The sequence below is a fragment of the Apaloderma vittatum genome, unplaced genomic scaffold, assembly GCF_000703405.1.
Source record: "Apaloderma vittatum isolate BGI_N311 unplaced genomic scaffold, ASM70340v1 scaffold17483, whole genome shotgun sequence".
NCBI classification, from domain to species: Eukaryota; Metazoa; Chordata; class Aves; order Trogoniformes; family Trogonidae; genus Apaloderma; species Apaloderma vittatum.
Window position 1 is genome coordinate 12,887 of NW_009709968.1, and position 22,405 is coordinate 35,291.

At 39.2% G+C, this 22,405-nt stretch overlaps 1 protein-coding gene and 1 non-coding gene across 2 annotated transcripts in view; both read left to right on the forward strand.

The window, feature by feature from the left end:
* The window catches only part of LOC104268231 (chromosome unknown open reading frame, human CXorf57), a gene marked incomplete at both ends in the record, with an annotated part of 29,884 nt that extends 12,881 nt beyond the window's left edge, over nt 1–17,003 (forward strand). Inside the window, 5 exons of the mRNA XM_009867139.1 lie at nt 4,867–4,946; nt 9,629–9,922; nt 11,177–11,359; nt 12,259–12,400; nt 16,783–17,003. Coding sequence (XP_009865441.1) covers nt 4,867–4,946; nt 9,629–9,922; nt 11,177–11,359; nt 12,259–12,400; nt 16,783–17,003 — 920 coding nt within the window. The remainder of the gene's footprint in view (nt 1–4,866; nt 4,947–9,628; nt 9,923–11,176; nt 11,360–12,258; nt 12,401–16,782) is intronic.
* Nucleotides 4,131–4,203, forward strand: TRNAV-AAC. Its single transcript has one exon. It is a non-coding gene; the product is annotated as a tRNA-Val (tRNA).
* Nucleotides 17,004–22,405: the final 5,402 nt, after the last annotated feature.

A 22,405-nucleotide genomic window follows, 5' to 3' on the forward strand; every position in this document is an offset into this window, starting at 1 on the left:
CTATACATCATCCTTGATGCTACGTAAGTCACTTGGCTCCTTCTCACTCAGTTTTTTTGAACTCGGTTTGGATCCAGAGAAGAATTTTTTTAAAAAACAATCTAGGTAGAGCCCTCACAAGTCTGGAGCTTAATGAAGTTGGAAAATATTCCCTTTAAAATGGGAGATTATTAAGAAAACTGAATGAGCGTTGTTATTTGCTAGTCTCAGGTTAAAAGCTACTGTCCTTTGTGCCTTTTGTTTAAGGGCCTTAAATTATTGTAATTTGTTCCAAAGACAACTCAGATAACTGTAATGTTTCAGTTCTTTGGTTTCAGTAAGTTCAGATGTTTCTGGGTTTTGGCAGTGGTGATATGGGTTTGTTACAAATGCCTATACCCCTCCGTTGCTGTCTTAGTTTACTTAGTTTTTAGCTCTCTTTCCTTCCCGCCCCCCAAACAAAGAATCATGGTGCTAGGGATATAGCAACAATGGGATGATGGAGTTCATCCTAAGTTGGTGACCATTCTGTGAGTATTATTGCTTGTTTTCTTGAAAAGCCTGCCTATTTTCTTGAAGAACATTGCTTGGAAGCTAATTTGCAAAAGCTTTTTCTGTGGTATAAATGAGGCTCAACCCACGCAGCTGTTGTTTCCTCTGGTCCTCTTGCTAGAGGTATTTTCTGCATTTTCTAGGGGCGGTGTTTGCCTGACTCCACAGCCCCTGCATTACAAGTGTGACACTTGGCTTTAAGATCGCCTCCCTCCAGGTGGTGCAGGAGTTTGCAGGGACTTGTGGCACAAATCCATAGGAAAACCAGAAGGTTTTTTTTGAAATGTGAGGAATCCTCTTTTCTTTGGCTTGCTGAGAAATATTCAGGTTTTTGGGGTGGAGGGTGGGAAGAATGTTTTCTCCCCGTTTCTTAAAAGTGAAGCAAAAAGTTATGGCATGTTTACTTTGTTCTCTGCTTTTCTCAACCTGCTACTCTCGCTACCTGTGTGTCCATTCTATGCCATTAGTGCTAGAACCCCAACTAAAGGAGGAGAAAGTCTGTGTTGGATTATGGAAAGCTGTTTCCCTCTATATAATTAAAAGGTAACTTGTGCATTTCTGTAATTAACTATGAAGTTATTCTGAATTCTCCAAATTACAGAGGAAAAAATACAGAGTTAGGCTGACATGACTTAAAAAGCATGATTTTCTGTTCTGTTGCTTAGAAGTAACAGAATGTCAGCTCTCAATGAAATATTGTAGCACATTAATGAAATAATGGTAGATACATATTTCAAAGTACATGTTCTAGCGTAGAATATTTTGTGTCAAGTATTTTGTGCAGTTTTTCAGCATATAGTTGCATTTTTTTAAGTTTCCTTTTTTACTTCTAAACTATAAAAGTTTATATTAAGGCTCTTTGACAGCCTCAGTTCCTACATTTCTGAGGCAACTTGTTTGATTATTAAGGGTTTCAGAAACAAGGTAAGAGGAAGCTGGTTAATTTAATGTTATTGTTGATATTTATATCCTTACTATTAGACACATTCAACATCATGTACTTTTAAACATTTAGTATACCTCAAAGTAGTTTAATTGATGGTTTATTGTTAAAGGGGGAAAAATCAGGAATTTCACAAAGGCTTTTTTTATATGGAAGTGAAAAAAGCCACAGTAGTTGTCTTAGCATTTTAATCTTTAAGTTTAGTAGAGCAGTTGCCGTGTGGTTGCTGGTTCACTACATGCTCACACTCTGCACTGCTTGAAACTTGTTCATATGCTTCTGTCTTTGCAGTTTCACTTCTAAATGCTTACGTAACTTGGACCCTTTTCTCCTTTTGGCCTTACCTCTGATGAGGGGATGGGGAAATTCAGCTTGAGATTTGCATGACTGAAAGTTTCCAAGAATTTAACACTTGCTTCAGAGCCCTTTTTCACCTAAATCAGATTTTTTCAGGGAGAAATTTGTAGGTAACAAAAATCAATTTGTGTAAACTTATCAAATTATCGTAGAAGGTTATTACTTGCTGTGGTAGATGTGTATACCATAATGATGACAGTTGATCTCAAACCAATCTATAAAACAAGAGTTTTACCTGTTATATCAGTGAGTGGGGTATTTTGTTTTCTTATTTTGAGACATTTTAATTCCTTGCATCATTTGGGCATAGTTATAAGTTTTAACTATTTTCATTCTTAACTTTATTTATCACATTTTGTCTCAGTGCTTGCAAAATAGACGGGAAGCACAAGACAAGCTTATTTTCCCAATATATTCTAAAAGTATTAATCTACCATCTCTGTTGATTAGTATTATTTACTAATTATTTAACACTTTAAAGTAAAACTACTGAAAAGGTGAATACTAATGCATCTAGAAATATGGAATAAAGGCTTTTGCAAGTGGGCATCTCTGAAAAGGGGAGTGTGCAGAATGCATATTGGCAAGGCCCAAATTCTCATCAAATTGGCATGGGCAAAATAGAAACGTGGGAGCTTTGCTGTGAATGGAAGAATTTGGGTTGCATCTGGTGTACTGGGTGGTAAAGAAGCTTATGAACTGTCTGTATAGACAGGTAGGTTTCCCCTACAGCCTCACTCAAGCTCCTCTGTGCACAAAGCAGTCCTGTAGGAATGACACGTTGGGCAGGCAGGAGAAATCATCCCAGCTACACATCTGTGAAAGAAGTGGGGAAAACTTGTAACGAGTTATTTTCGTGTTTTTCAGAGGCTGTGCTAGCTCTAAATCAGAGCCTATTCAACTCCAAACCTAGACAATTTTAAAAAGAATCCATTTCTGTAATAACTTGTCAGCAGGATGACTTGGTTTAATCCTCTGCTTTAATGAAGAGGGAAGTTGACATGTGTCTAACTTGACATTGATTTCTGAATAAGCCTTTCCTAACATTGAGATAGATTTCCATGTCTGTCGTTGAGAAGTCTGAGTCTCTCAACTGAGAATTAGTTTTGTGAGCATTAATTTTTAATTAGACTACTTTTGTTAATACTTTTGCAAATGTCTCTTAATGGCTTGAAAATGTATTAATAGAGCTGGTTTGTAAATGCTTAATTTATTGTTATACATACACAGTGCTTATTTTCCATGATGGCTCTTGTGAAGGAAATTAATTCTTCATAAAATACTATTTTCATGGAAAAATTCTTTTACCTAGAAATAATACCATAGGAAGCACAGTGTAATTAATGAATTATTTTAGAAAGAGACAAACTTTGCTTATACCTTTCATCAGAAACCATGGAAATACCACTGCATAAATTTAGATTTGATATCTTGGATATATCTTTCTGAGGTTGCTGTGGACCTCAAAATTTGGGCTACAAAGTCTCATAGAAACACATAAAATTTTCATTTACCTGACGCAGATGTTCAGAAGCTTGGCTGGGTGGTGGGAAGCAAGTAGGACCACGCTGTTTTAAAGTTCTCGGTGTGGCAGCTTCTCTAGTTTACAAAATTAGGCGACTGACACCTCAGTTGCACAGTTTGTGCTGCTGAAGTGAGGATTCTTTTGTGCCTAGAGTTGGAGATCACGAGGTCACAGCTCACAGTGTGATGGTAGTGCATGCCATAAAATATACTTTCATACTGAAGAGACACTGCGTATTTCCTCTTAGCTTTCCACTAGATTTTAGATAATTTCCATTTGTTGTGAAACATTGACAGTAAGTTTTCAATATGTATCCTAATATCAAACGGGAAAAAAATTTTAAAAAGCCAAACCTGTAAATCCTTACAACTAAACAACGTGTTCGTCTTTGATTCCTTTTTCATTGTGTCTATATTGTTCTTGGGTATCTGCAGTTACAGCATTTCATTAGTAACTGCTTTCGTAGTCTGGAATTTCAATGGTACCTCAACGAAGTCTTGCCTGTGCCTCAGTTGTTTGTGAGGCAAGATAATCAAGATAGTCTCTTTCCTAAGTTTATTCAGACAGAATGGTGAGTCTATACTAATGGAGCAAAGAGGAAAGGAATAAATGAGCCTGGGAGTTTGTTTCACCATATTGTGGCTGCGGAGTATGTGTTATGTTTTTCTTCTGCGTAATATCCTAGGTAATTCATCAGAGATTGTTAGAGAATAGTTGCTTATGGTTAATTCAAAATTTCAAGGTTAAAAATGAAAATGTAACAAAAATCTAGGGGGCCGGTTAGCTCAGTCAGTAGAGCGTAGCGCTAACAACGCTAAGGTCACGGGTTCGATTCCCGTTCAGTCCCCATGTGTTGCCTGATCTAGTCGAGAGGTGGCGCCCCTGGTGGCAGGGAGGCTGGATTAAAATGATCTCTAAAATCCCTTCCAGCTTAGGCCATTCTATGTTTCTATGATCTAGTTTTCTTGATTGAACTGATTTTTACAACAGGGTAGTTGGTACATCAAAAGGAAAATATGTATTTTAAATTTCTGTGTGATTTAGGGTTCTGGAGTGATAACGCAGCTCTGTTTGTGCTCTGATTTTGACTGCTGAAGGGTGCTGATCTGAAAGCACAGCAGCATGCTGTGCGACTGTTCTGTGAAACGAAGTCACAAACCTGTTGGCCGTTTGTCCTCTTGAGCTTTTAGTGGCACACATGCTATTTCCAGTAGATGCCCAGGAGAGGGCAACAAACGCCGATTTGTGACTAAAATACTGTCCGATCTACTTCATAAAGCAAAATACAGCAGCTCTTGTTCTAAGCTCTTCAAAACTGATTTAGTGAGCAGAGTAGGTCAAGCTGCTATGTTACCACTCTTGTGATCTGAAACCAGGTACTAGTGCTCACTCGTTCGAGCTTGCATTATAGTTACACATTTGTCAAGGTTTTAACTTTCGTTGCATAGTGTTTAAGGTTAAAAACGTTTTTAAACATATATATATATGTGCTATAACTTTCTTTTTATAGCTTGGATGAATTTGAACGTGAAGATTTTATGCAAGATAAACGTGAACAGGCTGTATCAGACAGTTTACAGAACTGCACAGGTATGTTGCAAGTGGTTGTTTCATTAACCTTAGCAGGTTTATGCATATTTCTTCTCTTCAGGTCCAAAACAGGCAACAAAGATATCCTTACAACCCTGGTTTGTCGAGATAGCTCTTCCGTACATCTGGCTGCATCAAACCCTTAAGGACCCGCTGTAGCAACGTGTTGTTAAAGTCATTCTGCTCAGTCATGTCCCTGATGTGCCTTACAGGATGGCTGGAAGGACCCTGTTGAGCTGTTTCCCAGTCTGGGGAATAAAGTCTCAGTGTTGCTTTATACGAGTGTTAAGATAGTTTTGTTCCTCAGAACCATTTAGTAGCAGAAGACCTTACATTTTCTGCTGGCAGTTTTCTTGCTATAGAGGTCTGCATGTGCTAAGTTTTTCCCTCTCTGGGAAGATAGCTCCAAAGCTATGTGAGGACCTTATGGAAAAGACAGCTACAGGATGTGGGGAGGAAATGGATGAAACATAGAAGCCAATAAGAATGGTGATTGGTTTAGGAATTTTTCTAAATTAATAATGTTATTTTATTGTTCTGCAATTGAAAAATAACTCCTGTTCCATGTAGTTAGTTTCTTAATATCTATTTCTGGATTAAGAAAGAAGTCTAATTTGTCAGCTGTCAACATAACTGGGTCCGGTTTTTTTTTCATGCAAATATTTTGACATCTTTTCCTCTTTTCAAAGCTGACTGAATATATTTGAGTCATGTAACTTTATCTAAAAGTTTGTCTACTACCAGCACCTGTCCCAGCATTAACATCTGCCAATTTACTTCTGTCTAGCTATATTATTTTATTTTTACAAGGTAGCAGTGTGTCTTAGTTTAGTAATGATTGCAATAGGTTATCTTTGTAGCCTCTTGATGATCTTCTCCATCGTGCTGCTTAAAGCAATAGAAATTATAGTGAATGTTCCCAAATGTGACATATATTAAGAGCCTGAAATTATGAAGAAGTTTTCAAATTGAAGGAAAGTTTCCACAGGTAATTATTTAAAGTGGAGTTTTATTCTGGAGAAGGAGCAGCCTCAGATACCACGTAGAGATCTGTTCTTCAAAAGTAAGGGAACATATCCGTAAGCGAGTTTGATAATTGATTACTTTATTGGTCATTAGTCTTTGGTAAGATTTCTTGTTGCTTTTAAAAATGAGAGATCGGATTGAATGTTCTCACCTAATTATTTTTTGCAGGAATTTCTCATAGTTGTGACGTTTATGGTGCTATGCTTTGCTCTCTAGAATTGTTGGGATATTGTGTAAAACTCATAAAATGAATGCAAGTATGTGATTTCAATGAGTTGATTTAAAAGGCTGGTTTTCAGAAACCAAAAGTTTCTATGGCTCTGTGATGTGAAGATGTACAATGAAATACATGCCTCATTTTTAGTGGTAGTAAAGAAATCTTGGATTAAGTACTTAAAGATAGTTTTATTTAGATATTTATTTAGGAAATACAGTTATCTTTAGAGTCTTTCATTCTGATATTTTGAGTGTAGTCCAAAATAAATTGATCAGTGTCTCCTTTAATGTCAGTATGCAATAGCTATATGAATGTGGTAGTAAATGTGGCTACTAAACATATGCACATATTTTTCTCACATGTTAGTCCTACTGGCAGTATTATTACTCGTACGTAAAATACTAATTGTTTAGCTGATGCTAGTTTTATATAAACAACAGCAAGTTTACATTTTTTTTAACAAGCCTACCAATTATGACATATGTATCAAAGTGAACATTTTTCAGATTTTAAGGTATCTTTTTTTTTTCAATATTCTGAGATTGTATATCAGACTTAGATATTACATACTTATTTTTCTTTTTACTGGTGGACAGGTCATAGGTACCATATAAAATGAAAAGCTGCTGGCGTTATTGCCATGGTCCCAGGTAGAGCTTTTTGGGTTTTTTATACCACCAAGGGAAACTGCCCTCAGCTGCCTTTCAAAGCTTTTTATGGGAACATGAAATTTTCCACCCCCGTTTATAACTATGTATCAGCGGTGCTGACATTTCTCTCTCTCAGCAGCTCCGAATCATAGCAGCCTGCGGCAAAGTAACTCTTTTGAGTAGTGATTGGGTAGGTGTACAAAAAGAGCCAACAGAGATATCCAAAACAAAATAAATTATTCAAGTGTATTTTTTAAATGTTGAAATATCTTTGAGGCAGGGAAGTAGTATTGGGATAAGGTTTGCTTGCTGGAATTCCAGATGCTGTTTTTTGCCAGAGGTACAAAGGAAGGAGCAGTAAAAGATTGCATTCTGTGCTCTAAGATGACATGAAATCTGACTGTAAAGCAGAAATGTACTCACATGGATTTACTAACAAAAGTGTTTGCAAGACAGAAACTATATAGTAACAGTGTAGGCTGATGATCAAATTAACTTTTATTTTAACAAGAAAAAATCTGCATACTGTAATTGTGTGATAGATTTTAAAAAAAAAATCTGCTAACTGAACTCAAAGTTCATTTCAGTTGATTTTTATGGGAGATCATGTGTTTAAATGTTTACCATGGCCATTTTGATATTTTTGGTTGGTTTAGAGAAGAAAGTAGTCTTTGCTACCACGATGCTCTCTGTAGCTAGAGGAGCTCAAACATCTTTTGCTTCTAAAATGCAGTCAGATTGTTAAAGATTTCCACATCTTACTGTTTAAATAACCAGTGCTGGCTGTTTCTGCTGTGCTGTCCTAATTACACATCTGGTTATGCTAAATTAAGAGTGGGTGTACAAGTAGGACACACAAATTACAGCATCAATGATAGATGGAGGGAGAAAGTTAGATTGAATTTTTAGAAAGAGAAAGGATGGGATTTTTTAATCCCGCTACTTATATTCTGAAACTTTTTTGCACTCTTTTTTGCCTAATATTTTTTCTTCATACCTGTAGAGAATCCTGTAGTTCTCCAAGTAAAATGATGAGAAAAAATGTTTCTTCCTGCAGCAGCTTTCATGTGCCCCTTCACCTTGTATGTTGAATTCCAGTTCTGTGGGAAAAATACTGCCGACTGCTTTAGGCAATCCAAAGCAGGCACTCAGTTTCAATATTGGTGTCAATTTTTTTTCAGTTCACTGTCTTCGTTGTCTAATTCAAGGCATCAAGAATTATTTCCCTTGTTGAATGTTCTTGCATGTGTTGTATCAAGTTTGTCTGTGCGTAGTCTGGTTTCTTCATTTTTGAACGTTCTGATACTCCATCAAAGCAATTATGAGGCTAAAAAGAAGTAAGGTTAAAGAGCCTACCTTCACAAAGAAGTGTCGGGGTGGATAATACACCCAGTTCAGAAGGGTGCTCGGTGAGAAGCTGTTTCACAGGAGGTGGAGGAGGTACAAGGCTATGCTGGGAATATTTTGAAATGAGCTTAGAAGGTGGTGATTAACCCTTGCCTTCAAGTTGGAAGTGATGGTTATAGAAGCTTTTCCTGTTGTCGTGGGTTAGGGCTGGGCTGGCCGCTAACACGGACAGATGCTCCCTAACTCCCTCTCCCCCCGAGATGGGAAGGAAAAGGGAATGAAGCAGAGAGAGTTTCGGGTTAGAGAAGAAAAAAAACTAGAACAGCGTTAATGAAAACAATAATAGAAAATAATAGTGGAATGATAAAAGTAAAGAACTATATACAACTATAGATAGTAGCCCGATATCAAACCTGACTCCCTCCCCTGATAGCAAACCCCACTGATGCTGCAGAGCAGGAGGCACTGGGGAAGCCCCAGGCTCAGCATCGGCGGCGGGGAGCTGGATACAGGGAGCTGGATTCCGGAACTCTGGGTCCGGATCAAAAGCAGGAGGTCAGATGGAGCCCTCTCTGGACACTGGCCATTGCAGAAAAGGACAAAGAAGAAGGAAGGGATGAAACTCTCGTGATCACTCAATTTATACTGAATACAAGGTATATGGGATGGAATACTCTCGTTGGTCACTGTCCTGTCTGTTACCCCCCAGAGGTGCAACCTTTTACTTCCTTGTGACCCCCCCTTACTACCCGGCACCCCCAGTGTGGCACACAAGAGCCAGCAGTGGCCTTGGGCACTGCAGAAATATCAGCAAGAGCCTGTCTGCATCCCAGTCCCAGGCAGTGACTGCAAACATCAGGTGTTACCACTGCCAGTAGCACACACTGTCTGCAAAAACGTGCTGCTGACTTCAGAAAATACAGCCTTTTGGAAGAGACTAAACTGAAAAGTAAACAAATCACTAAACAGGACTGGGTTTTAGCTAAACCCAGGACAACCATTAACAATCCTGAAGGTACATGTAATAGGAAAGCAGACTGGAGCTATCACTGACTGAATAGCAAGAAATTTTAAATGCAACATAGTCCTCAAGTTAAGTGTGTATTTATTGTGCAAGAGATGGAAAAGTTTACCTTCACTTGTACCCATTTCAAATTTGTTTTCATGGCTTCTGGCTGTTCATTTTACACGCTCTCCAAAACCAAGTCACAACGATGCTCTTCATGTGGTGAAATAAGTGGTTTTGCTACCAGTCTAGCCTCTTAAGGTTACTGGTTTACTTATGTTCCAACCCTAGTTTAATTAATTGCGTTGTATGTTTTGAACATTCTGCCATGTCTTTGTAATTGAAATGTTCTAATGAAAATATTTCTCATCTAGGAGAGAAGTGATATGATTCTATGAGCATGTAACCAACTGAATATTTTCTGTGTTTATAATAGACCAAGAAGGAATGATTGATATATCTGAAACTGAAGAGACCGGAAGAACTTATGATTCATGGCACAGTGACCTGTGGACACAAGTGAAAGACAAGTTAATGAAATATTTGCATCACAGCACAATTTTCCCAGAAAGCGTCCCACGTAAATTTGATTATGTGCACAAAGACTTACTGATGCAACAGTACAACCTTCATGCAGCAGTGCACCAGCCAAAAGAAACCAGAACAGATAAAAGTATCAATGAGTTTAAAAGTGCTAGTGGCCTTGGCTATTATGAAGTGACAGTTCTGGGTAAGTGTTTAGTAGCTCGGCTTCTAGAAAAAGTTAAGGAAGAGCTTAACCTCACCTCTCAGCTGCATAAAGAATAGCTTGAAGGCTTGTCAGAAACTGAATGGATTTCTTTAAGTGAATCCTTTGGTTCTGAGTGTTTCTGGGAGTTTTTAAAAAGTGATTGACATTTTAGATTCTTGTTAGTCACAATTTATGAACATTTTTTACCACAAAGCTGTAATTCTCATGAAAAGTACTTTTAAATTAAATGACCAAATATCTTGTTTCTAGTGTTGCTTTCCATATAGTTGGAGTTTAGTGCATAGGTTTTTGTGTGTCATTTGAAGAACATGGTTAATCCTTTAAGATATTGATCATTACAGATAGGGGTAGGTCCTGTTCACTAGTTCAGCCAGTCTGACATAATCACGTAAATTATTCAATTGCTCTTGATTGTCAGCTGACTTCCCTGCGGGCAAGGTATTCATCAGAAACAAGTCAGTGTTCTTAAAGGGAAAAGGACAACTAAATGTTCCTTTTGAGCTTTATTCTCATTCAGTTGTTTCTGAGTGCTGTTGCTTAAGGGACTGAATTTTAGCCACATGCATCAACTGCTCTCTGCTGCTTCTGGTTAGCACAAAGCATCCGTTGTTTGATCTTTATTTGTTAAAATGTGAGTATGCAATTTGATACGTATCTGTTTGCATTACTGTGGGTTATTAATCTGATCTTGTTTTCGCATTAAGAGAAGGAGATTGCCTAGCTTAACCACACTCATATTAAGTTCCCATAATTTAAAAGTTTCCTTTATTTGCTGGGGAATTATTTACAGAGAAGGTGTTAGAGTACAGTCATTAGAATCCTGGGGCTTGCGATATAATATTTAAGACAAAAGTAGCACAAGTCCTGCACTGTGTGTTGCACAGATACACTGGTTGTAAAATTTATTTCCCTGCCCTTGTAGCAGTCATGCAGTTAAAAAGGAGTGTGAAATGGCTTCCAGTATTGGTTCAATATTTTCTGAGCTAACAGCATTTTTAGCTTTAAATCGTAATATAACATCATATCAGTTTGTATGTGCTTATATATGTATATGTATCTCAAAGTGTATTTTTAGATGTCAGTTATTCATTAATGAGCAAAGAACAAGTAAGTAAAAAGTCAGTGTTGAGCCTGCAATAGTTTGGGTTTTTAAAAGAAGAAGAAATGGCATATGAAGCTGCAAAGGGGCTGAAGGTGAAGTTTTCTGCTAACGTAAGTGGTTTTTTTCAACAGGTATAAACCACGATGTAGCAATAGATGTCGCATTTCTTCCACTGTTTTGTCCTGAAGATCCCCACTTATTCCAACTAGAAGACATTCAAAATGATACATTATTGTCTTGTATGAGTTGCATCTCTTCGTGTCAGCAGGAGACCACTAGCAGTGGAAGGCTTTGTGACATGTTTCCACTGTCAGGTGAGCCTGACATTCGCTGATGTTACACATTTATCCTTTCTTGTTTTATCCTTCGATGCAAGAGTTAATCTTCTGTAGACATCTCTGTTGTAAGTCAGACACTCTTCACCTCTTCAGTGAGAGACAGGTGAACTCTATGCAACCACTTTACTGAACAGTTGTAATGCTGAACTTTCAAGGCAGTTTTTACTGGAGCTGTTCTCATACTCTGAAGATAGTGTTTTAATACCCAAACCACAAACTTTTAAGTAACCTAGACAGTATTTGCAGTTATTTGTTGATACAAAATTATACTGACATACAAGTCAGGATGTGTGGCTGAGCATGTGGACGTTTGGCTTAGCTGCTTTGAACGAGAGTGGATTAACTGTCACTCGCTTGATCCATTTCACGTGGTGTCACTTTGAACAGCTGCTTTAACACAACCTACAGTGCCTATAAGCTGAAGTATTTGCCTGCTGTTGGGTTATTTTCCTTCAGATTAGGCTTTTTAGTACTAGCACCTTACAACAAATGTGGTGAACACTATTATTGTGTATCGTACTGCGAAGTGCTATGTAAGCATCGTCTTTTCCTGCATGTTTATATGGACAGACCTGATTTTACTTAAATACATCTTTACTTTTTCTTGAATAATACTATTGAGTCTGAGAATCACTAATGATTAGGTAATACATATTTCAGCTTTTCCATATCTAAGTTCTGATGCTGTCATTTCTAGTAATTGAATTTACTCATGAAATTCTACCAAAAACTAATCTCAGTAGGCTAGCATTTAATAGTTAGAGTGAGGTTTTTCACTGCAAGAAGGTTGAATATATACACATTACTGCATGGAAAGCAACTTCAGTTCAGGATACATTTTTATGTGTATTAAAGCATCTTTTCTTAACTTGTAGATGAAATTGTAAAAGCAGCGATGGATCTAGATGGCAAGCATGTTGTCTGCATCTTGGACATCTGTCACTTGGGTGATGATAAGGTGGAAGTCTTTCTGAGCAAAATCTACACGACAGTGGAGCCTGGTTTGCTGGATCCAGTGTAATTTAGTAACTTATTTTTTAAATTTATATTGTTTAAAAGCAGGGAAATAAAATTGCTATAACTTATACACCCTATACACATTGCACTTTTCTAGAACTGGCAGACACAAATGTAAAATTAGGATTCTTGGAGCAATTTTAATGGTCATCCAGGTAATTGAGAAGGGTGATTATTGCCTTTATTTTTTGGCAGTCTGGAAACAGATTACATGATCTCTTGCTCACTTGTGTTCAAGAAGGATGAACAGGAGTGCAGTGAGTTCATCTTCTGATAGGACACCCAGGAGTATGACTGTCATCTCTCTTCCTCTGCCCGTGCACATACATACACAAGGAACGTCTAGATCAGGGTCAGAACTGAGAGGAGAGACGGGCTTTCCCAAATTAAAGGCAATATTTGCGAAGGAATTAACTGCCTGTGATATAAATTCAGGCTGAAAATTTGAAAAATTTTTATTAGAGCTGTTATATTCTCTAGTGATTTTTTAGTGGGAGGTACTGGGGCAGCCTAACTGCTCTTCTAGCTTGAAGCTTACTGTGTTTGTGAAGGGGAATTAAGTTCCTTCAGTACCAGGGACTGGACTCAGTGATCCAAGAAGCCATTTCCAGTTCTTTTTACCTCAGCAAGGTCAACTGCTGTGTTTTTTTGCCTACTTTTGTATATACAGCATTGGATAGTGAGTGTAGCACTCAAAGATTTTTAACGTATTTTATTTATTAAATAAAAAATTTGAAATATTTTTAAAAAGGAAGCTATGTTAGTGGAACTTGCTTCTAGCTTGGCGAGAGAAAATACATCTTTAAGGAGTGCTTAGCATGGCCAGATACACAGTTTGTCATACCATTAGGATGTTTTCTGTTCATCACCACTGACTTTCTTTTTAGTAGTAGTTGTATTCTGAGTTCGTGAAGGAGCTCAGCAGCTGCAAGAAGCTGCTACTTCCACAAGAGCAAGAGACTCTGTAAAATTCTGTCAACTTTTTGCCTGTATGCTAAGTAACAGCTGGCTCCTGCTGAGTTTAGTACCAAGTCCCACCTTTTCCTCCCATGTCAGCCTGAAATCAGTCATACAGCTGGATTCGTAGGAAATTATTCTCAAGCAGGAGCTAAAACACATTGCTATTTGACAACTTGTCCATGTGAAATGCTGGTCTCAGTTCAGTTCCTTCAGAAGAAATGATTGCATTATGGAAGCTTGCCAATTAAATAGTACTAGTATTGACCAAAGCCCACCGAGTTAATTTATAGGAACAGATTTACTGTTTTCTGGAAAACTCCTAGGTACTGTTGGTGATTAGGGAGTACCGCTTTTGACTAGTAGCTCACTTGTCAGCCCTGGGGATGGTGCACTTCTTTCTTCAAGTACTTAAATTCTATACCCTAACTTCAGTTAATCGTAACTGAGGGGGAAATGTAGCTGTCTTCATTACAGTATGAGTTCATTGGCAACTTGAGATAAAAAGTGAAAACATTCTGAGGGAAGTGATGAAATTGTTTTGTCTCTTCAGTGTGATTTACAGTTTACAAATGTATTATTAATGAGGAAAGTTTAACTGAAATTGCACAGAGACTAGAAGTTAAATGTGACTATGTATGGTATGTTTATATTTTGTATGGATCATACAGTATTAGTTCTAGAGCAACGCTGGTCAAGCGATACCTTTCAGCATACACTGTCACCTTGCCACAGAAGGTAGAATGAAAGCATACCAACCCAAAAGGAGCCCATTGTTGTTTACAATATGTTACTTGTGAAATTTTGTTGCTTGGGGGTATGTGAAAGGTAGAGGCCGTTGCTCTAGAATGAGAGAGATTAGCACCAGCACTTCGTGTACCAAACTGAGCCATGCTGACTGTGTCAGCCAGTGTTTTTTATTTAGATATACTTCAGATCGAAGTCTAATTTTAATGAAACCATGATTTCTAGAAGCAATTTTTAAAGTAATTATCTTTGTATGAAAGGACAGATGTGGCCAACACTATCACAGAGCCACTCTATTCAGCTTGTTCTTGCTACTGCAGCCATCCCACGAAACAGAAACGGAGCAAAAGCAGTTTGCCACATTGCACTGCCTTTACTACACTTTCAATATATAGCATTAATCATTTCTTTCTCCATGTTAGGACTTCCTAACTCAGACAAATAGCAGAACAGTTTGGAATGTGCATAATATGAACTTGAGACTTTATAATTGTATTTTACAAGTGTCGTTTGAAATTTTTCATGGCAAAAATTGGGAAGGAGACTGAAGTGCCAATGTTAGAAGCACAGGCTCTGTCTGTAGCTAGAGAATCACCAATGTCTGTAGCAGACTTGGAATTTCAATACTCTGGGTCATTCTAGAAGATCTTAAAGGTCTTTTCCAACCTTTATGGTTCTGTAGAGGCACTTACCGCATCCCTGTACTGAAAACTTCAGCTGCAGTAAACTTAATATACCGACTTCAGTCTCTGAAGCGTTATGATGTTAATACACGGTCCCTCCACTCTGTGTCTCCCTCCTCCCGGCCAAACCACCACTTTGCGCTTCGCGAAGAAACTATTTACTGTTCTATTTATTGTTTATTGACGCAAGTAAAATAGGAAGTATTTTTGATCCTGAGTCTGTCAAAACCTGTTAATTTTGCCATGTTAAACTAAGATACAAAATATTCACTCCTGCAAAATGTCATAGGAATTATCTTTGTTGCTGCTGCTGAGGATAAAATACTCTAAGAGCACATTCCCTAACTGTAGAATTCATACCTAGCCGAAGAACTGTACTCTAGAAATACTGTGTTTGCATGTTTCTTACATTTCCAGCATTAATTTCAAAGACGACCAGGGGAAGGTAAACTGTATGTAGCTGATGGTACTTGTGTGTGTATAAAGCTTGCTGAGTCATATGTGATGTAGAACTAGTGCAACAGTGAGGACTGCAGGATATAAATAAATGAATTAATATATGTAAACGTCTTGGATTATTCCTTTCCATTTTCTTGTAATTTCTGAAAGCTGTTTCAGTTTTCCAGGAAACTTCTCCACCGTCATGTTTATTCTTTTAAAGAATCTTTGCAGGAAAACTAGGTCGAGCTTCTGTCAAGCTGCATGCCACCAATTGCAGCTCTTGGCTTTCAACACTGCACAGCGTGGCTTTTTCAGAAAAAACGGGGAAAAGGTCTTGATAACTTCACAGTTTGTCCTTTATTTCCATTAATGACTCAGACATAAGTAAGGATTTAATTTCTCTCTTATAATATAAGAAAATAAGAGTTGACACTAGTAATTGCTATGGGACACAACACTGACTGAACTGAGAGGAAGAATCTAGAGACCCTGTGTCAAAAAATGGGGAATTGTGCGATAATCAGTCAAACAACAAAAATTTTCAAACCGAGCTAGAGTAAGAAAATGAGTGGAAAGAGTTTATTTTCTTCTGTGGTTCATGCAGGATTCTCCTGCATGAGTATAAATCTGTATTAAAATCAGTTCATTATAAACACCAGAACAAGCTGGACCTGGTAGCACAGATGACTGAAAGAATCCAAAAGGAGAAATGTGGGGAAGGACTTGGTTATCTTAGTCCATAAGATGGGTGATTTTTTTTTTTTTAATATTTCCCTCCCTCCACTTTTGACTGTTTCAACAAGTCATTTGCATCGCAGATTGTGTTGTGAAGTGAGAACCCTGAGCTTACATCGCTGAATGAAACATGACCTGGCCCTCTGAAGTGACGTTCAGGTTGAAACGGGAGCGAGGACCTTGAGCAATCTCTCAGGAAGCATCATCAAAGCTACAATTTGGGCAGAAGTGGGAGAGAAGGAGCGGAAGAACGAAGCTCTCAAAAAGGAGCAGAAAGCTGGGGCCGAAGGTTACTTGCAGGTCCTTCAGTCTGCATGATGTCCCTTCCAGCTTAGGCCATTCTATGATTCTATGATTCTATGATTCTATGATTCTATGATTCTATGATTCTATGATTCTATGATTCTATGATTCTACGATGACTTCACAATAGGCAGTTGTGTCACTTGTGTCCAGACCCAGCCCCCCCATAAGCTCAGTGACACCTCCAGGATACACTTGGGTGGTGTCAGGTTCCTGCTGGAACTGAAATTTCAAACTGCTCGGCAGGCTGTGGGTTAACCTCGACTAACGCCGGCCGAAAATAGCTGTAGACGCTGTAGACGTCTACGCTTTGTGCTCTCAAGAATAAGCAATGAAGCAAGTGCATAAATTCAGTTATTTCTGCCTCCTGATGGTCCTTACTACTTTATTCAAGACTGCAGAGGCATTTCATGTGAAAGCCTCTCTAAGTTTATCCTATTTCAACAGCACTAGCAACAGGTCTGTGTCTGAGCAATGCAAATGTGGCCTGTACGGATTAAATTCTCCTCTGCTTAGTGCTCAGGGCCTTGTGGCCATTCCGACATCTGCTAATCTTCAAGCCTGCAATGCAGATACCCGGTTCACCATCACAAAACCACCGTGGATAGCACTGATTGAAAGAGGCGGTTGCAGTTTTGCTGAAAAAATTGACGTGGCAGCCAGAAGGGGTGCGACTGCGGCTGTGATCTACAATGCGTGGGACATGGGCAAGGGCACCGTCCTCATGTCGCATACTGGTGAGTATCACGGCACAAAGTGCTCAAACCTGATCTGTAGTTTGGCTCAGGGCAGCACAGCCAGGCTAGAAGGAAGCGGTCATGTTTTTCAGTGTTTGTTCCCTTAGTCCAGAAATTCAATGGGGGAAAAAAAGGCGTTGTGCAATTTGAGTCTTGACTTCAGTGCTTGGTAAGAAATACTGTGCTGTTACATTCTGATCTTGGTACTGTGTAGCCAGACCGGTGAGTCTCTGAAGTTAATACCATTTTTTACTTGTACAACACACAAATTATTTTAGATGGTGATGTAGAGAACCCCATAGTGTCTACTTTGAAGGCACTAGCTTGTATTTTGAGATTAGAGGACAAAAATATATATATATATATGCTTTACAGATTGCAAGACATATCTTGCTTGCTTCCCCCACCCCAACCCCAAATTGTCATAATCCTTTCAGAACAGTGGCTGATCTCAGCCTCTTCTGGGATTCCCTAATTCCTTAAAGGAAGGTTAGACATAATGATTGTAATCTCCTTTTCTGGTCCTGATAGCTATGGATCTGTCACTAGGGAAAAGCCAAGGAGCTGAGTGTGTGTGTTGCTTGGCTTTGCTTTCTGTGTGTGTTCCTCTGCGTCTGCCTGTCTAATAAGCATTTTTGCACAAAGCACACATATCTGTAGCTAATTCCTTGAAATATACTTTGGCACTGGAAATCCTTCCGGTTAAGTCTTGCTTGTCTGATTTTGTGAACAGAGTGGTTTTTAATCTGGAGATGAGCCGACGTTTTCCTAATCGCATCCGTGTGCGGGGCCGGGTTCTCGCTTCATGCGGAGCCAACACCCGGGCAGGTCACAAGAGTTGGCCAACACCAGGTGTTGAGCAGGCTCGGAGTCTCAGTCCTGAGCTTTTAGGAGCATTGCAAATGCTTTACAAACCAAACCATCACGTGAGGCTCAGCTCCTGGTGGGGTGCGGGGGAAATGGATCCTCGAACAAGGTATCGCACCACACAATACAAAGATGTGCCGTACAGCACGCGAAGTGCAGTGGCTTCTTGTGCTGCACAGACAACTGACTCTCCTGATGTCACGCTAGGGCTAGTGTTTCCAAATGGAGCTTAAATGTTTTACTGGAAATGTGTAGCAAATAAACCAAAGCTTTTGTTCTACCCCTGGAGAAAGTGATTTAGGCTTCAGTGTCTGGCATGTCAAGGTTCAGATTAACTTGCCTTTTTTAATTTGGTTTTGCAGCATGCCAGCTCATAGTAACACTGGATAAATAAAGAATTGTACTGGCGTTATGTAGATGCAAAGTTGGCACTAGGTGTGTCTCTTGCAAGCAGTGGTGGCCCCAGCTGCCCGAAGTGTGAGTGGGGTGACCCAGTCCCTCAGCGGCCAGCAGACTAGGACAGCACAGAACCTTGTTTAGACACTCTGGCTTAATGGGATGTCACAAACCAGACAGTTAGGCTAGACTCCAGAAATAAGATAATTACTTAGGATGAGAAATGGAAGCAGACCTTAATTTTTCCAATGGTGTGTTTTCTAAAACTAAAAAGGTTTTTTTAAATATTGAAAGCAACAGATACCTCACCCAGGAGTGTATTTCATGAGATGTGAGTTCCCACCTTTCTTAATTTAATTCATTTAGTTTTCTCAAAGACAAATTGTTATTTTCATAGGACTATTTCTTATAGTCATCCTATAGGACTAAAGTAATCTACTTAGTGGCAAGGAGGGTTTATAAATGAGTGCAATAGTCACGTGTGTTAAACACAGTGAGAGTAAAATACTTCAGTAAGATGAACTCTCTGTCTAATCAATATAGGAGAAGCATCTTCTTGTCTTTGTTTCCCTCGGTGCAAAGCATGGAGCTGTATGTTCTTTAGATAAAACACAAAAAGCCTGGGAGAGGGGTGTCACTGCAGCACAGGACTTGGAGCAAAAGAGTTGCTTGGAGATAATCCAGCTTTTTCCAGCAGAGCTGTTCACAGGGCTGGGGAAGAAACTCTCCTATTTGGCTGGAATCTGCCAGTGGTGCCCTCACCCAGAGAGATCTGAGGAGACTTGGGGATTAATCCTCCGCCATTTGGGTAGGGCACCTTTGGAGATGACCTTGTTGGAACTTGTCATCAGAACAGAGAAACATCTGCCCTGCTGCTGCCAGAGACCTGCGAGCTCCTGATTAAAGAAGGAGCCAGGCCCATCTGTCTGTATTGCTCTGCTGCTGCACAGGGCTGGGGGAATCCCATCACCTTTGTTATTTATTAGGCTTTGGGGCCTTGGCTGCAGTTTCGTAGAATCACAGAATCCCAGGTTGGAAGGGACCTCAAGGATCATCTGGTCCAACCTTTCTTGGCAAAAGCACTTTCTAGACAAGATGGCCCAGCACACTGTCCAGCCAAATCTTTATAAAGTGTTCCAACATTGGGGAAAACTGCTGACGTTTTCCACCATCCTCCTGCCTTCCTGCTGATCCTAACACAAACTCGGTAGAGCTTTCTAGTGCATCTTAGTTTCTGTTACAACAGTAAAATGTTAAGTATGTTTTTCATGTTGTAAAACACCTGCTGGGTCTTAGAGCAAGGAAATAGTTTGCTCTGGGGAAAGTCCAAGTTGTGCAGGAAACATTGGTAAAGTTGCTGGGAAGGAACGAAGTTAAAAAAACTCCCCTTTTGGTGACCCCTCCCTCATCCTGTCCTGCAGTTCCTTTTACCTGTCATCAGTTTCACCTGTTACTGGGTACTGGTTGTTGTTACATACGCACACACAAGATAAAACTTATACATTAATAGCTATTCCTATGACAAATTGTAGAGGCCAAGGTATTAGTAACTACTTCCCCATTCCTCTCCGATTACAAAAATCAGTGGTGGGAAAATGTTCTACTTTAATCTGAAAGATTAACGTAGGTGTTTGTATCTTATTTGCATGAAGTTAATTTGATCCAATAGTACAGAGCTTTTGCTGGAAGAAGAGTATCTCTTTTTAGTAGGTCCAGCAGTAGGTGCTTGATTTGTACTAGAAAGGAAATGGAATATGCATCTGTCAAAACTTTATCCAAGCACTGCTCCTTGAAACTTAAATGGAAATTCCAGGAGTTATCAAGGTTTTGAAACGCAGCGAAGTTTAAACAAGGTATTTTGGGACTCCTTTTTAAGTAGCAAATAACAGACCACAGACAGTAGCAGAATAAGGGTGCTCTGCGAAGTCGCAAAGCAGCTGGTTTGGGTCAGTGGAGGGCTGTGTCCTCTGCTCACCATGATTTTTGTTTCCCTTTTTTCTGTTAGTTTACAGGAGAAAATAGGAGACTGAAGATAAAAGTATATAATTTAAAAAAAAAAAATTAAAACACTGTTATTGATGCCATTTGGATGTTAGTCCAATATAGCAACTAAGCTAAAATATCAGTTGTATTCTGAAAGATTTTCTCTAAGGGATTTACTAAGACCTGGTGAAAGTGAATTCTTTTGCTGATTAAAGCCTCCAAGACTCATGAAGAACAGCACCTTGACAGAACTGTTGTACAACAGGAGCAAGCAGATACCTGTTTGTCTGTACAATAGAAATAACTGGCAATCCAAACAATAATTGAAAAACAAAATTGTTGTGGATCTGCATTTCCTTCCAACTTGTTTCCAGGATATTCTGTAGCCTCAAAGTCTAACTTTTGTTATCTCAGAAGTATTTTGAGATCGGATCTTATCAGCTGTTTGCGCAATACCTATTATAAACTTGTGGGCTAGGTGTCTGACAATGGAGTTTGGGTTTATCTTTTGTCGTTATAAAATCTTGCTCAGGTTCCTCATCTTAAGTCTCTAAAATATTATTGCCTATTTGATCTTCAGAGCCATTTCTGGCTTACAACACATTTTCAGTCATCTATATTTACTGCAGGAAAAGCCAAGCCTCTAATCTAGCTTTGTACAGCCTGTGGGACCTGCACATGAAAACAAATGAACTTCCAAGAACATCTATGAACTTCTCTTTTATTTCTTTTGAAGTGGTTCTGCTAATAGCAGTCCAGGTGTCTCTGCAAAGTCAGTGTTCTCATAGCATAGGCTAAATTCCTGCATTTATTATCTGAAAAGATTGTCTAAGGGGCTTCACATCTTCGATGCAGTGAGAGATGAGGCTGTCGGGTGGGTAGTGAAGCCCAAAGCTCTTCACCAGTAGGAGCTGTCACTGCAAGGAGAGGCTGGGAGAGATGGAGTGGGTCCGTCTGGAGAAGATTTGAGGGGTTCTTGTGCACAAATTCCTGATGGAGCCAGGGAGGGTAAATGTGATAGAGCCAGACTCCTCTCGGTGTTTCTCAGTGAAAGAAATAGAGGTGATAGGCACAACCGAGAAATTACAGAATAAAGAACTTCACTGTGAGTGTGGCTGAACTGTGCAGCAGGTTGCCCAGAGAGGTTGTGCAGTCTCCATCCCTGCAGATACACAAAATCCAACTGGACATGGCCCTGTGCAGCTGTCTCTAACTGCCCTGCTCAGAGCGGGGTTGGACTTTAGGGCAGACAGCCTTTTCCTTCCAGAAAGTTTCCTAAGCAGCCATAAAAATCCCTGCGGGCTCTCCTCACCTCCGCAGAGCTGAGGCTGCCAGAGCTGCGTTCAGGTCTGGGATTTTCCAGAGCTTCCAGAATATGGAGCCAGCAAAGCTCCAGACCTCACTGTGCTGGCATGCAGTACTGCTTCTTTAGCTTCTGAGGTAATCAATGTGATAAGCACTGGATTTATTTAAGGTGACTACATACCATGACCTACTTGTTCATCTGTAGACTTGGTGGTGAACATATAAAGGGAGCTCAGATACTGCATCTGTGGAAAAACAGCAGCAGATTTGTCCTGTGACCGCAGCGTGGCTCTTTCATGAGCTTCCTTGGTTAACAAAGCTCAGGATATGCAAAACTTTTGCTGTTGGAACAAAAAATGAACTGAATTCAGATTTGGAAGGTAATCTAGAGCAGCAACTAATCAGAGGTTTTCAGAACGTGTTTTGGATCCAAAATTTCATCAAGTCTCCTTTGGGATCAGCCTTTGGGGTTTTTTTTTCATTCTTATTGCAGTTTACTGTGCTGTCTACTTACCTAATTCAGCTGGCTTTCTAACTAAGGATTTATGCAGGACCTTTACAGAAAAAAATAGATCCTAAGCGTTAGAAAATCAGTGGAAGTGTTTCTTTGGATTTCAGTGGTCTCTAGACTGTGCCATTTACACATGGAAATGTTTGGTCAGCAAATGTAGAATAAACTACGCCACCTTTATTATAGGAGCATTTATTACTATCTCACTTAGAAATTCGTCCTAAATATTGTAAAGTAGTTATGTAAGAAGATATTTAGAAGATATTTTAACATGGGTCATCAAGTTGCTTGTATTAGTCACTGTTTTCAGGTAAAATTTTCCATTACTTTCTGTGCAGTT